This window comes from Bos indicus, chromosome 3 (assembly GCF_029378745.1).
Source record: "Bos indicus isolate NIAB-ARS_2022 breed Sahiwal x Tharparkar chromosome 3, NIAB-ARS_B.indTharparkar_mat_pri_1.0, whole genome shotgun sequence".
NCBI classification, from domain to species: domain Eukaryota; kingdom Metazoa; phylum Chordata; class Mammalia; order Artiodactyla; family Bovidae; genus Bos; species Bos indicus.
In genome coordinates, this window is record NC_091762.1 from 108,207,953 (window position 1) to 108,223,899 (window position 15,947).

A 15,947-nucleotide genomic window follows, 5' to 3' on the forward strand; every position below is an offset into this window, starting at 1 on the left:
ATCTCAGGGGCAGTACAATGTAATGATTGGGACCATAAACCACGGAGGTGTGTTACCAGTCAAGACACAGTTAGCTTCATTGAACCTTGGTCCTCCATCGGTAAAATGGAGGTAATAATATTATACCTACAGGATTGTTATGAGGTTTAAATGAAATAATATGTTTAAAGTCCTTAATATTGTGTTCACTCATTGGCAAATTCACAGTTGGATCTATTATTGTTATTATAACTAAACCTACCTGTAAGAATAGAGAAAATGTTGAATACAGCAGGACATTCCAGAGGCATTTGGCTTCTTTTCCCCCACATAGAGCTAACCTTCAGTGAGTTCTGTAATTGCACCCATTTTCATCACAAGGCTCACCCCTCCAGCTGTGGAGCTCTGCAGAAAACCTCTACTCAGTCCCCAGAAGTGTGAACCCAGTAAGCCAGTGGGCATGTAAAAGCTGAAAGTAGCTGAGATCTGCTGTGTGAAAAGTTTTTCCTGCCTCTGAGTCTGAGCCTTGCCCAACTAAGACCACCCACATTAACAAAATTCAATCTCACTTGTTATTAATCGGTGACGATCAAAAGACAAGGACCTTCATGATCTGGCCCTGTCAAGCTTCACCTCAATTAAGAAGCCCAGCTATCAGGCAGAGTGACCAGGTAGCAGCCCCAGTAGCTCCTGCCACTTTCCCTGAAGAAGGCATTTAGTGGCAGAGACGTTCAGGAGAAGGCAGCTCTGCACACTCGATTTGAATTGCACGTCCACAACCTATCAGCTTGTGATCTGGGGCCACCTTGTCAAACTCTCTGAGCCCTCTGTACTACTCAGTAAAATAGTGATAACAGTAATAACCACCTCATATGGCTTTGGTGGGGCTTCCCAGGTGGCGCTAGTGGTAAAGAACCTGCCTGCCAACGCAGGAGACATGAGTCACGGGTTCTAGCCCTGGGTTGGGAAGACCCCCTGGAGGGCTTGACCATCCACTCCAATATTCTTGCCTGGAGAATCCCATGGACAGATGAGCCTGGTGGGCTACCGTTCATAGGGCTGCGAAGAGTCAGACACAATCTAAGCAACTTGGCATGCACGCTGGCATGGCTTTTGTGAGAACCAAAGGAAGTAACAACTGGCACTTAGCATGATACCCTGCGTATAATTGGCATTTAAGCATTGTTTAGTTCTCCCTGTGCTCTGTAGAAGTCAGTCATTTCACCCTCTGCACCCACAGACCCATTGCAAGGCTTGGAGTCATGAGGAAGGTGTTTCTGGGCAATCTGAAAGAGGGTGTCTGCTCAGATAAGAGGCCTGCAGGGGCTGCAGGCAGTCCAGCGGGCAAGAATGAGCAATAAAGCAGAGAAGGAAGGGAGTTTTCTCACTAGGGGGAAGGAGGGCTTGTGGTTACAAGCATCAGAGAGTGATTCAGCAGCCAGAGGAAACCATGAGAGGCCTGCCAGTCACCAGGCACCCAGGGCCTCCTTTTGTAAACTTTCAAGGTGAGAGAACAGCTGGGAGACCCTGAATAAGCCGCTCTCCACCCCAAGATAAGGAAGGTGGGGACCTCTAGGGTTGAGGGGAGAGACAACCAGATCCTACTCACCCAAGGCCAGTCGGCCTGGCCAGCATTCAGGCTGTGCTTCCAGCCCCAGCTCAGACACACCTGTTCCCGAGAGGAGGGGTGGGGGGTGGAGAAGACTGATGGGGAACAGGAACAGGGAGTCCATGAGGCTGATCCCTAGACCTCCCTGGGGCATGTCCACCTGTGTCAAGGGAAATTAGAGCAAGCAGGGAAATGTGAGCCTGCTGGCAATGGACAGAGGAAAGGATACAGCCCTGCCCTACACCAGTCTCCCTCCCTTAGGCTGGGCCAAGTCAAAAATCTCCTAACTTTCCAGGGCTTCCAGATTCCAAGAAGCAGAATCTTACCACTTGACGAGGAAAGAGAGTGTTGGGGGAGTTGGGCGGTAGCTGGGGGCGGCAGGGGGTTGGGGGAGTGTCCCCCATTTTGAATACCTACTGTGTATTCTCACCCATTCCTCACAATTATGCAATGAGACTGGGAGTCCACCACTCTGAACAGACGAGAGTTGGAGAGTTCAAGAGGTTAAATGACTACAGAGGCTATGGAGCCTAATGATTAAGCTAGCTCCCTTTGTTTAGCTGTGTTTGTTTGTTTGTTTGTTTGTTTTTGCAGGGGGTGGGCCCTAAAGAGCTTTAACATTTGATTGTCTGGATTTGAATCCAGGTTTTGTTGTTACTAGCTGTGTAACCCTTGGCAGGGTACTTACTCTCTCTGCTGCCTCCATGTTCTCATCCTTAAGGATAAAATTACATATTTCACAAAGCTGTTGGATAATCAAGTGCATTAATATATGTAAAATGCTTAGGCGGGGACTGGTGCAAAGTAAGAACTCAGGAAACACTGACTCTTATTCAGGCTGCTCATCAGAGATTCAAACTGAGTAAAACCAGAGACCCCAAATCACTTTGCTGTACAGCAAAAATTAATGCAACATTGTAAATCAATTATTGTTGTTGTTCAGTAGCTCAGTCAAGTCCGACTCTTTGCGATTCCATGGACTGAAGCATGCCAGGCCTCCCTGTCCTTCACCATCCCCCGAAGTTTGCTCAAACTCATGTCCATCGAGTCAGTGGTGCCATCCAACCACCTCATCCTCTGTCGTCCCCTTCCCCTCCTGCCTTCAATCTTTCCCAGCATCAGGGTCTTTTCTAATGAGTCAGTTCTTCGCATTAGGTGGCCAAAGTATTGGAGCTTCGGCATCAGTCCTTCCAATGAATATTCAGGACTGATTTCCTTTAGGATTGACTGGTTTGATCCCCCTGCAGTCCAAGTGAATCTCAAGAGTCTTCTCCAACACCACAGTTCAAAAGCATCAATTCTTTGGCGCTCAGCCTTCTTTATGGTCCAACTTCAACTAAAAAGAAAAAAGACCCACAATGGTACCTTTGATCCAGCACCTTCCTTACTCACTCATAACCACTCCATTTCTGAAGGCTGCTCACCTTTACCGTCCCCTCAACCCAGAGCAAACCCTTTCTTACCATCTCCTCCAACCAGGCAGTCTTCCCTCTGCTCCCCAGGGCTGGGAGTCTCCTATACCTGCAAGGCAAATTCCAAAGTCTGGACTGGCTACTCCCTCCTGGACTCCAGGTAGTACGTGCCTGTGGAACCAATCTCAGCTTGGGAGTCCAAATGGAAGCAGTGTCTGTGATTCATTCATTCATCAGATATTTGTTGAGTGCCAGACATTGGAGTAGATACTGGGAATGCTGTGGTGAACCAGAATAACTCAGTCCCTGTGCACAGAGTAGGTGTCAGGAACAACAATAATTAATAAGCAATTAGTCTTGAAAGGAAACCTGGCCTCAAGGGTGACTTGGGACCAGGAAGGCAGATATGTATGTGATTCAGAAGTGGCAAAGCAGGGTATGCAGGAGCCCCAGTTTGGGAGGGAATGAGTCTCTGAGAGTTTGGCCAGACCCAGGCTGGGGATGGGAGCACCTCTGTGGGCCCTGAATTTCTACTCTAGACCCTGAGGTTATTTCCAGGGTTGGTTTGTTGTCTCCTGTTTTGCAAACAGCGGGGCACAGCCTCCTCCTCCCTCCCCTCCCCTTCAGATCGAGGCTATTTATTCCTAGTGACAAGCCTGAGGATCCCAGGGGGGGTGGCCTCAAGGACCTGGAGGGGCCTTGTGTTCCTGGCAGGCGCCAGTGCTCCCTCCCAGGCAGGGCACAGGGAGGAAGTCGGAAGGTTGGAAACTGCAAAGGTCGGGGAGAAGGACTTCCCTCCATCGCCCCTTGCAAGCGCCCCATCCATGCACACTCCTCACACCCCTTCTTGAGAAGCTCTGAAGTCATGGGGCCTAGGATATGGGTCTCCCCTGGGCCTCAAAGGTCAAAACTATTCCTGGGCACTGTGGAGACCAAGGAAGGTCTTCTCTGCTCCACGATGAGCTGGAGGCGGCGGTTACTTCTGTTTTCGCCACTTTAGAGTTGTGAAATAAAGCCCTTTGAAGGTCAAAGCCCTAGAGAGGGGGTCCTTGCTTCATTCCTTGTTTCCGGAGAACATCTTGGTTCCCACTGCCAGGGACGCGACAGCAGGGTAAAAACCACCTCCTCCTCCAGGCTGGCCTAAGTCCTCTTTTACAAATTCGGGCTGAGTGTGATCCCTGCGGGTAAACTGGGAGGGGGCGGTAACACGAAGTGGACACGAAGGAGGACTCTCTCTCGGTCCCCAAATGGACCTTGGTCTGCTGCCTCCGGGTATCCCTTGCCTAAGATTGAATACAGCTAGCTGCTGGGGGCGGCGAGGGGAAGGGAGATGGGGGGGAAGGGGGCGAGATGGGGGGGGGAAGGGAGGGAGGCCAGCAAAAGCTGAAGGGAGGGGACTGGGGCGGGGTCCTGGCGGCCCTGGAAGGTTGGGAGAGCCAGGTTAGGCCAAGGGGGCTGGGGCCAGCTCCAGTCTAAAAGGAAGGTGGGGGCGGGGTCTGGCCCCCAGCCTCCGGGACGAGGACCGGGGGCGGGGTCCGCACCCCGCGGGCAGGGGCGGCCGGGGGCGGGGTCCGGGCGGGGCGGGCCCCCGCGCTCACTTCCTCGGGGAGGGATTGGGGCCGCGCTCCCACTCGCCCACACAGTCCGTGTGCCGCCGGCAGACTGGCCGGCTGCTCGCTCGGCCCCGGCTCGGCCCAGCCCGCTGGTAGGAGCCGCCGAGGGACGCGGCCCCGGCTGCCCACCTTACCGCCCCCGCGCGTGAGCACCGCGCCCCGCTCTCGCCGCCCGCTTCGAGGTGAGCTCCCCGCCGAGCCTGGCTCCCCATCCCCGCTCCCGGCCCCCGCCCTCGGGCGGGAGGGGAGAGACGGTCAGCCGGGGGTTAAGGGTAGCCGCAGCCCCCGCCCTCTGCCCCGGGGCCCCGCCTGGGTCCGGCCGCGGGCGCCGGGAACCCGCTGGAGCCGGTGGCGCGCGGACGCCGAGCCCCGGGGGCGCCCCCCGGACCTCACCGCCCCGGGCCGCCTGGCCGGGGCGGGGGCTGCTACTCGAGTTAGGCGGGGGAGGGGGCCAAGTTTGAAATAGAAAAGCGAGAATCGAGAGAGACCGAGGGAGAGGGTTCAAGAAACCGGCTTCCAGAAAGCCCGGTGGGAGCGGGAGACCGAGACTGGACAGGAGCGGCGGCGAGCTTAGACCGGAGGGTGCAGAGATACCTGAAACAGGGGCAGAGACCGGGGCGCAGGTCACCAGGAGGCAGACCCGAGGCTTTGGGACGGGCCCAGGTTTTGTGGAGCGGAACACTTTAGGAAAAAAGCATGCAGGGACCCCAGACGTGTTGTCGGCCCAGTCTAGGGCCTTGGAGGGTTCAGCGCAAATGAAGGGCCCCTGAGCTTAAACTTTATTAGTCTTGTGGTCATCAAGCCTCAGAGAGGCCTAGAGAGACATCCAGAGACTGAAGGCAGAGACACTCAGACATACAGAGATGCTAAGAGATAGAGAAGGGCCACTGGTAAGGACCGAGACATTCCACCCTTTGGAGACACTGAGATGCCAAGACTTGGGTGAATGGAGGTAGAAATCCACAGAGGCTGAAGTTGGAAGATAGCCGGTTAGAGATACAGACAGGAGAGATACAGACACGAAACATACAGACAGCTGCTGAAGTACAGACACAGACGTCCAGAGCGGAGCAGAGTTAGACACCGAGACAGATGTCACGGAGGGACGGTGACAGTTTCCAGGACAGACCCCTAAGGACTCAGGCCCCTAAAGATTGGGAGGTGAGGACGTGGGGCAACAGAACTAGGAGAGCAGCGGACCTGAGACAGTAAGACATCAAGAAGGAGCCTCACACACTGCTGGAGACAGCCCCAGCTTATTTTTAAACTCCAGTCTTGGACGCTCTGCTTCAGCCCTGGGGGACCTGGGGTGAATGAACTGTTCCTCTTCTGTCCCCAGAGCAGCTGCTGGATCCTGCTTCCCAACCCCCCTTCTACCAAACTGCTCTGACTCCCAGGCCCCCATGGTGGAGGGAGGTGGGGAGAAAAGAGTGAAGAGTTTGGGGTTGATGCCTAGTAGCAAGGATGAGGCGGGGGGAGTTTGATTTCTCCCCTCAAGTGTCTTGTCAGCTCCTGAAAACTGGGGGAGGAGGGATCAGTTCTGATTGTGAGTCACAGCTGTGGGACCTGGCCAGGGTCCTCATGGACAGTGGGGGGTAGAGGGGGGCAAAGGGGTTGAGCGGTTGGCAGGGGTACTTGGAAAGACTTCTGGATGTCTTCCAGTCTCAGGGCCGGCAGCTGGGGAGAAGAGCCAGGCTCTTGTACAAGTGACATCACCCAGCATCTCCTGTCGTCGTCCCCCCCCTTAAATGCTGAACACCCCCTCCCCCACCGTTTCTAGGGAAATGAGAAAAGGCTCCCAGCTGGGAGGCAGGGGACCTGGACTCTCTGATACCTGAGTGACTTTGGGCATGCTTCTGCCTTTTCCCTGGCCTCTGTACTCAGCTGTAAAGTGAGGATGATACCCTATCCTGCCTGCCTTATGTGTGATCTGATAAATGGTAGGGGCTTCCCTGGTGGCTCAGCCATAAAGAATCCGCCTGTAATGTGGGAGCTGCAGGAGATACGGGTTCAATCCTGGGAAGATCCCCTGGAGAAGGGAATGGCAACCCACTCCAGTATTCTTGCCTGGAGAATCCCATGGACAGAGGAGCCTGGTGGGCTACAGTACATAAGGATGCAAAGAGTCGGACACGACTGGAGTGACTTAGTGTGTACACACAGATGGTGGGCGGGCTTTGTGAGAGGCAAAACAGCATGCAGACGAGTATACCTGTACACCTATGTTGGAGCTTTCAGAATTATGTTCACTGGAGTCAGACTTGCCCCCACTGGTCTCAGTGAGCCCCGTAGCCTGCGCCTCTTCGGTTTCCCCAGCACAACTAAGGGGTTCCCTTTTAGTTTTCTCCCCAGGCCCACCCTGAGAATGTCAAGGTCAAGTCCCAGCCCAGCCCCCTGACCCAGGCCTGGCTGAGAAACTGTAGTCTGACCTCAGTATGAGTAAGGGGCTAATAATATCAATAAAAACACTAAGAACTACCATTTACTGACTACTTAGTATCTCCCAAGTGCTTTCCAGGTATCATCAGATTTTTTTTTTCCATCATATCCAAGTCTGGCAACAACCCTAGGAGGTAGGAGGTAGTATTAGATGGGAAAACAAGCTGAGGGAGCCTAAGTGACTTGCTTGAAATCACCTAAGTTTATATTTCACAGTTCAGGCCTTTACATACCACAGGCTGCAGCCATTTAACCAGCCATTCTGAGCTGCAGATTTGCGGGGAGGTGTCAGAAGTGTGCGTCTGAGTCAGGTGTAGAGGTGTATGTGTGTTGGTGAGGGCAGCGGCTGAGCGCCATCTGGCAGACTGAGCAGTCTCCCCCGCAACCCCCAACCAGCCATGGAGGCTCCCTTTAGCTCCCCAGCCCTGCCAGGGAAGGGGGAGGGGGGAGGGGCAGAAAAAGGGCAGAGACAGGTGGGCCTTGAGAGTGCCCTTCACTCTGTCCTCATCGGAGCCCAGCTGGACAGACTAGGGGACCAGGGAATTCTGGGAGAGAAGCCGAAGCCACGCCCATTCCCTATTTGGGGTGCCCCTGTCTCAGAGTGGTGACTGCCTCCCAGGGGGCGGACCTAGGACTAGTCTGGGCCTGGGAAGGTGGTTGCCGGGGGCCAAGCCAGGAAGGAAGGGAAGGCCCAGGGCTCTCCCAGAGTGATGCATGGCTACTCTCCACCTGTGCGGCACCCTGCTGCACAGTGGACGGCAGCCCAGGCCACCCTCAGATGTTGGGCCAGAAGAAACCTAGGCCTGAATGGTGGGAAGTGGACTCCACCCTCCAGCATAGCCCCCAGCCCAGGAGTCTCCACTCTGAAAACCCCAGCCCCTGGTGGCTCCTGGCCTGGAGTAAGAACTGAGTGTCCTCCCATGACAGAAGGGTAGCTGCGAGCTCGAGTCACCCCTTCAGAAGAACCAGGCCCTCCAGGCCTGGGGCATCCGCTGGTGCCTCGAGTCTGAGCAATGCTTGTTGCTAGAATTTCCTGCTGGGGGTGGCTGAGAAAAGGAGGGCTTTTTCTTCAGCTTGAGCCAGGCCAGGCTCTGGGGACTGCCAGTTCCTGGGGTCTAATGAGGGGAGTGGGTTGGTGGGTCCCTTAGTGCTCCTCAGATTCATCTGCAGCTGTGAGAAGATCCCCTTCCCAGGGTCCTGGTGGTTCCTCTCCACCCAAGATCCCAGTCCTGAGAGAGCAGGCTTCTTGATGGAGAAGGCTGGGGTGGGGAGCTCCGAATTTGGGGCTCGAGATGGGAACAAGGGGCAGCAGAAGGGACCAGGAACCCCACTTCCTAATCCTCCCTACTCCCCAAGCTCCTGCTGCAGAGGCAGCTGTGTGGATGACCTCATCCCACAAACATGCTTTGTTCCTGAGAAAATGGAAAGTGTCTGAGGTTTGGTGGGGGGCTGGGTGTCTGCAGCAGCAGCTCTCCGTGCTCCCCCTTGCCTGACTCCCCACCCTAGAGGGGGCCTGACTGGAGAGGAGATGTCTTCAGTGGCTCCCACTCTCTCGCCCTTCACTCCCCCAGCCCCAAACCCTTAGAAAAGCTGGAGACAGGCTGTCTTCTCCCAGAGGCAAGGGGAAGGAAATAATGACCAAGGGGATGGAAAGATTCTGGGGCTCTGCAGGCACTGCCAGGAGTGATGTCCTGCAGGAGAGAGGGCAGAGGGCACACTGCGTCATCGCCTGTTCCCCTCTCTGTCCCCAAGCATCTCGTTTCCCTTTTTTCTCCCCTGTTGCTGGCAAAACCTGACAGCTGGCCATCTGTGCTGTCACAGCTGCTGCAGATGTTGCAGGCCAAGGCTGCCCAGGCTGATGTGGCCAAAGATGCAGAGGGAAGTGGAGTGGGGTGAGGGCAGAGGGTCCAGCTGGGGAAGCTTGGCTGTGTCCAGCTTGCAGGATTTCCTTCCTGGTTAAACCTGGGCTGAGCCTCTGAAGTCCTTGTTGCTGGGTTCTCCTGGGAAGGGAGGCCCAATGTCATTTCTCCCATCAGCCTCCTCCACCTCTACCATTCACTGGCCCAGCATCCTTCTTACACTCTGCTGTTTCCTGAATGGGATTGAGGCAGGGAGAGGGGGGTGGTACAAACAGCCCCATTGTCATCCCAAAGCTCCTCACTCCAGGGCTCTGGGTATGTCCCTTCCTGGGAGTCAGGAGCCAGTGAGAGTACTGTTCATACGGGAGAGGGTAGGGTGACTCCTTGCCCCAGCTCCTACAGCCTTTTGGAGACAGTAAAGACAGTGGAGGCTAAACTCAGGCTAAACGTAGGGGCAGGAAATGAGTCACTGACCCAGGAAAAGCCCCCTCCCCCCAGTTCTGCCAGGGCCCAGATAAGAAAAGAACTTCTGCTTCCTGATTTTTTCCTGATCCCCCTCACCCCCAACATTAAATACAGAAATAAACATACAGGACTCTTACGTTCCCAGAAGCACCCATTCCCCATCACCATCTGCTCTGACCTGGCATTTCCTATGCCTAGTCTCTTGTTCTTTTTTTTTAATGCAATGTGGCTAAGCCACAGCTCCTCGGGGTGACCCCTGCCCCACCTTGTGCCCCTAACAGGGCTCACTCACAGCCACCATGAGCGAAGCCTTTGACTGTGCCAAATGCAGCGAGTCCCTGTACGGGCGCAAATACATCCAGACAGACGATGGCCCCTACTGCGTGCCCTGCTATGACAACACCTTCGCCAACACATGTGCCGAGTGCCAGCAGCTGATCGGACACGACTCACGGGTAAGGACTGGACCACGGAGGGCAGGGAGTGGGTGGAAGCTGGCAGGAGGGGGCAAATGTGCCAGCACCCTTGCCACGCTCCCTCCAGGAGCTGTTCTATGAAGACCGCCACTTCCACGAGGGCTGCTTCCGCTGCTGCCGCTGCCAGCGCTCCCTAGCCGACGAGCCCTTCACCTGCCAGGACAGCGAGCTGCTCTGTAACGACTGCTACTGCAGTGCCTTCTCCTCGCAGTGCTCTGCCTGTGGGGAGACCGTCATGCCCGGTATGTTCCCAGGGGCTCGCTCTGCGTGGGACTGGCATGCCTGGCATCTGTGTGGCATCCATGCGTGTGCGTGGGACTGGCATGCCTGTCTGATATGTACAGGGAGGCTTGATAAAGAGCTGGCCATGCCACACGTTCCTGGAAACTGTGTGCAGGATCTGTTGTGCCTCTTTGCTCTTTGGAGCTCAGCACGTGCAAGGACTGACATGCGTGATACACACCTGGGGGCTTAACACATTTGGCACACGTACACGTAGTGTACTGAGATTGTCAGTGTTTGTTGCATTGGGGCTTGTGTGCAAAGACAGAAAAGACAGATACATAGAGAACTTAACACGTGTGGTGACCTGCATGGCTGATAGAATGTGGGGATTTAGAACACGTGGAACTTGGCATGATGAGGATATGTCGGGGCTTCCTATGTACTGAATGTATCATGTCTGAGATATTAGACTCACTTGCCTCGTAGATGGGGTCTTTGTGTGTGTGCTCACACTATCACATCTGGTGTATAAGGGCTTGCTTAGCATGTACTGAGTCATCGAGCCCATCACCTAGAGGCCTGGTTGCAGCTGAGGTCGTCATATTCTGGGACATGTGGGGACTTCACTTAGGCCAAACCCTCAGGTCATGTGCTTAGCCAGCATGTCTGGTGTTGGGGGAAAGTTAGCATGTGTAACATACGAGGTGGGGACCCTGGTGAAAATGGATGGACACCACTTTCAAGGCTGCGAGCGCAGCAGGGACCCTACTGGAGGGTAGCAGAGGGTGGCACTCAGGAGCCTGGGACACAGCCTCTGATGGGACCCCTGTTCCCCACAGGGTCCCGGAAGCTGGAGTACGGAGGCCAGACGTGGCATGAGCACTGCTTCCTGTGCAGCGGCTGTGAGCAGCCGCTGGGTTCCCGTTCCTTTGTGCCCGACAAGGGCGCTCACTACTGCGTGCCCTGCTATGAGAACAAGTTTGCTCCTCGCTGCGCCCGCTGCAGCAAGGTGGGGGCAGCGTGGAGCTCCACTGCACTCGGGAGGTGGTGAGCAAGGCTCTGTTGCAGGGTGGGAATCCCCACGCCCCCCCCCCCTTTGCTGACAGAGGCTGCTCCCACAGACGCTGACGCAGGGTGGTGTGACATACCGTGACCAGCCCTGGCATCGAGAATGCCTGGTCTGCACTGGGTGCCAGACGCCCCTGGCAGGGCAGCAGTTCACCTCCCGAGAGGACGATCCCTACTGCGTGACCTGTTTTGGAGAACTCTTTGCACCAAAGTGCAGCAGCTGCAAGCGCCCCATCACAGGTGGGTCAGGGGGTCCAAAGACGGAGTGGGTCAGGTGTAGATGGGGGGGCAGGGGACCTGGTCTCGGTGAGGCCAAGGGACAGGACCGCCCTCCAGACGGCAGCGCTAATCCTCAGCCTCCCTCCAGGACTCGGTGGAGGCAAGTATGTGTCCTTCGAAGACCGCCACTGGCACCACAGCTGCTTCTCCTGCGCCCGCTGCTCCACCTCCCTGGTGGGTCAGGGCTTCGTGCCGGACGGAGACCAAGTGCTGTGCCAGGGTTGCAGCCAGGCAGGGCCCTGAGCCAGGGCTCCGGGACTAAGGCTCCTTCTCCAGACGGCCTCTGGAACCCAGCCTCTCCCCGATTTGGGGCTCCCCTTGGGCTCCAGGATTCAGCCTCCCCACTCCAGCATCCTCAATCTGGTACTTCCTGACCCAGGGCCCCCAAACTTGGGCTCTCCCGGAGCCTTCATCATCATTCAAATCCCCTCCCCAAACCTGAACTCCAGAACTCTGTCCTCTCCCTTCAGGTCGGGCTTGCTTCCCAGACCAAGCCCTTTCCCCAAATCAGGGCTCTGTGACCCAATCCCCCTTCAACGTAGACTTGTCTCCAAAGACTTTAGGTCTCCTTTGGGTGCCTGAGAGGTCCTCAAAAGTCGAATATACTCAGGCTTGACGCTCCCCACCCCTGTCCCACTGGGATCCCCAAGGATGGGGCTGTCTGGGGCAGCACTGGGTAGGGGGTCCTAGGGTACAGGTTTTTGCCCATCCCGTGTTGTGAGTGTTTTCTCTTTTCATTTCAGCTCCATTTTGCCCAGAGATGGGCAGAGGGGTGGGTTTGGCTCGCCCCCCTGTTTCAGATTCTGCAATAAAGCAGTATGAGAAAGTGAAGGTCTCTGTTTGGCTGGAGGTGGGGGGAGCGGGCGGAGGCGGGTTGGAGGGGCAAGGAAGGTTCCTTCGCACAGCAAGGGACTCGGAGGTTCTTCCCACCTCCTCCCTGCAGGTCAGGAGGAAGCTTCCAGGCGGGGTGGGAAATCTCTCCCCAGAAAGGGGATCTCCGCCGCCGCTACCGTCGCTCTCTGGCTTAGCCGACCTCCCTTCCACCTCCCCCGCCTGCTGGCAAAGGGCTTTTTCCTCCGGTGAGGAAGGGAGGGATTTAGGGAGGTTGCGGACCGGAGCTGGGGCGGGGGCGGCTGGTGTTGGGTTCCCCGCCAGGTACAAGTCGCTCCCCTCCCTTAACAGCCCCCCCACGAACCCCACGGAGCATCCAGTGCGAATCCCGAGTCTGGGCCCAGACCCTCAGCCCCCTTCCCCCTCTTTCGTAGGATTAGCGGAGGCGGCCCGGGATCCGCTCGCGGCCGCACGTTTTTTGCCAAAAAAGGCAAGGATGCAGCTGCACGCGCCGCGGGAACATCTGGATCCGATTCCCGGCATGAATGGGTCATGGCCCCGCCCCACCGTGATTCAAGGGCGGGGGCGGGAATGAGCCCGGGGGTGGGGGGTGGGGGGGCTGTCCCCCAAAATGAGGCGATGGGCGGAGCGCTGCTCCCCTCTCCCGGCGTCCGACTCCCCTGCCCCTGCGCTCTCGGCGGCCTGCGATGTGGGCTCCGCGGTCTAGACTGGCGGAGCCCGACTCGTGCGTCCTGGCGGCCGGCGCGGGCTGAGCCACTGACTTCCCGCCCGCGGTCTCCCCCCGGGTGGGGGGCCCCCGGCCCCCGGCCCGGCGGGCTGGCGGGCGGACCTTCGGCGCCCAGTGGGGGAGGGGCCCTCCGGGCCGGCAGAACCGCGTGATTATATGTATCTGAAATGAAATCCTCTCCGAAATTCTATGGGGCGGGCGTTTTTCCATTTCACAGAGGTGGAGACTGTACTTGTCAAGTTCCCAAAATAGGTAGATCCGGGGTTCTACTTTCCACGCTGCCTTCCCGGACCAATCTGAATCCTAAACTTTGACATTTTCAACAAACCTTGATGAACGCCCAGCCCACCGTGTGTGCTTATCATTAATGATTGTATGTTGACATTTTCGTCTCTCTTCCACCAGCCTCTCAGGGTTGGATTCACACTTGCCTTGCTCACCCCTCCACACTCAGCCTCCGGCACTTAACTACATGTTCAATAAAGAACTTACCGAGGAAGAGTAGTCCAAGCATAGAAAACAGCTAATGCAAAGACCTGGAGGCCTGAAAAAACATATGGTGTATTTTGAGGAAGCAGCAGTAATTTCATTTGGAGGAAGTGCCAAAAGACTAAAGCAGCAGGCAGCAGCCAGGTCATGAAACGCTGAAAGCCAAGTGAAACAGACCTCACCCTGTGGGTAAACCAGGCAGTGGAAATCTTTAAGCAGGGGCGTGAGAGGATCACTTCGCTGCATAGTGAATAATGGATTGGAGGGGTAAGATGAGCAGGCTGGGGAGGAGGCTGGTGCAGTGGTCCAGGTGAGAGATAATGAGACAGGTGGCAGCTGGAGTGGAAAAGACAGGACTTGGTGACCGGTCTGAAGGAATGAGGAAGGAGAAGGTTTAAGGGGAAGGAAGGCATCAGGTGAATGGTGCTTAGGTGACCCACCCACCTAAGAGGAAAGGGATGTGCAGGTACAATAATGGTTCATTGATTTCAAGATAAACATTTTTCAGATTTATGACCTAAGAAACCCAGATGCAACCATATAATCAACCATGTGACACTGCTTAATTGAAAAAAAAAATTTTTTTTTCTTTCATTCTTAATCGACCATAAAATAATGGTGGGGTTAGCACACTTGGTAGTGTCTCGTATGTGATAAAATACAGTAAATCCCAGACCTTTACCCTCCACCCCCCACACCTCAAAAGATACACACACTGAGTCTCTGCAATCCAGAAGAGGAATTTCTTACCTCTCTCCCAGAGGTGCAGGAGAAATTTCTGGGAATTTGTTGTATCTGGGGATCCTATCCCTAAGTTGGAGGTCTTGCTTAAATTTTTAGACATTAATATAACCTTCACAACATCTCATGAGCAAGCAGGACAAAAGTCATTATCTCTGTTATTTTTCAAATTTTCGAAAACAAAAAGCAATTTATGCTTATTGTAGAAAAATTGAAGAATACCAAAAAAAGAAGGTAAATTACAAATAACTCCTTCATATATTATGACCTCCTAGTTCTTTTTTGTTAAGCAAGCATGTGCATATATGTATTTTCATACTTAGTTTTACATGTATTTTTAAACTGAAAAGTAATACATATATATGTTAAGGAAAATTTTTCATGCTGTACTTTGGACATATACAAAGAAAAATTTCCCTCACATTCCAGAGCTTCCAGTCTGTCTCCTCATAGACAACAATGGTTTACTGTTACTTGGATATCTTTCTGGAAATAATCTCTTTGCATGTCTATTTTTATAAAAACTATTGTGCCTCTAGTTGTTGTCATTCTGTATGACCATCTTTCCACCTGAGTTCATACAGATTTTTGAAACATCTTTATTGAGGTATGTTACATATCATAAAATTCATTCAATTTGAGTGTACAATTCAATTGAGTTCAGCAAATTTAATAGATTTGTGCAATTATCACCACAATTCAATTTTAGAATTTTTCTGCTGCTGCTGCCACTGCTAAGTCGCTTCAGTCGTGTCCGACCCTGTGCGACCCCATAGACACAGCCCCCCCAGGCTCCTCTGTCCCTGGGATTCTCCAGGCAAGAATACTGGAGTGGGTTGCCATTTCCTTCTCCAGTGCATGAGAGTGAAAAGTGAAAGTGAAGTCGCTCAGTCGTGTCCGACTCTTCGAAATCCCATGGACTGTAGCCTACCAGGCTCCTCCGTCTATGGGATTCTCAAGGCAAGAGTACTGGAGTGTTTCCTTTTCCAAGAATTTTTCTATCACCTCCAAAAGATTTCTTTTGCATTTCCTTTCCGTCTCACCTCTAGCAGCAGGCAACCACTCACCTACTTTCTGTCTCTATAGATTTGCCATCTGGACATACACTGTGGGTTTTTTGTTTTTTTTTTGCGTGTCTGCTTTCTTTCACATAACACGATGCTTTCATGGTTCATCCATATCGTAACATTCCTTTATTGCTGAATAATGTTCCATTGTATGGATACACCATATTTGGTTTGTATATTTACCAGTTAATGACTTTGGGGGTTGCAGCTTTGTTGATAATGAATAGTGCTGCTATGAATGTCTGCACATATGGACATAGGTTTTCATTTCTCCAGCTAGATGTGGGCATATAGACTTGTTTCATTCTTTTTTTTTTTCCCCAGTTATATAGTATTTTACTGCTTGAATGCACTATATTTCATTTAACCAGTCCCTTGAGTTTCCCAGGTGGCACGAGTGGTAAATAACCTGTCTGCTAATGCAAGAGACCTAAGAGATGTGGGTTTGATCCCTGGATGGGGAAGATCCCCTGGAGGAGCGGATGGAGACCCACTCCAGTATTCTTGCCTGGAGAACCCCTTGGACAGAGGAGCCTGGCGGGTTATGGTCCATAGGGTCGCAAGGAATCGAACATGACTGAAGCGACTTAGCACTCACGCAGCACTGCTGATAGACAATTAGGTTAACCTGTTTCCACATATCAAAA

General features: G+C 54.0%; 1 protein-coding gene and 1 long non-coding RNA gene across 2 annotated transcripts; one reads left to right on the forward strand and one right to left on the reverse strand.

Annotated features, from left to right (window-relative positions):
- Window positions 1-2,514: 2,514 nt before the first annotated feature.
- Window positions 2,515-4,294, reverse strand: LOC139182283 (uncharacterized). Its single transcript, XR_011565937.1, has 2 exons — window positions 3,052-4,294; window positions 2,515-2,924 (listed from the first exon to the last, which is right to left on the reverse strand). It is a non-coding gene; the product is annotated as an uncharacterized lncRNA (long non-coding RNA).
- A 305-nt stretch (window positions 4,295-4,599) lies between these two features.
- FHL3 (four and a half LIM domains 3) lies at window positions 4,600-12,255 on the forward strand. Its single transcript, XM_019957795.2, has 6 exons — window positions 4,600-4,795; window positions 9,658-9,831; window positions 9,920-10,094; window positions 10,917-11,086; window positions 11,199-11,385; window positions 11,513-12,255. Exons 2-6 carry the CDS (start codon window positions 9,676-9,678, stop codon window positions 11,665-11,667), a joined length of 843 nt encoding a protein of 280 aa, XP_019813354.1. The 5' UTR covers window positions 4,600-4,795; window positions 9,658-9,675; the 3' UTR covers window positions 11,668-12,255.
- Window positions 12,256-15,947: the final 3,692 nt, after the last annotated feature.

Coding starts and splice junctions, on each gene's coding strand:
- FHL3 (XM_019957795.2), top strand. CDS start 9,676: ATGAGCGAAGCCTTTGACTGTGCCAAATGCAGCGAGTCCCTGTACGGG. Junction 9,832..9,919: donor TGATCGGACACGACTCACGG/GTAAGGACTGGA, acceptor CGCTCCCTCCAG/GAGCTGTTCTATGAAGACCG. Junction 10,095..10,916: donor TGGGGAGACCGTCATGCCCG/GTATGTTCCCAG, acceptor TGTTCCCCACAG/GGTCCCGGAAGCTGGAGTAC.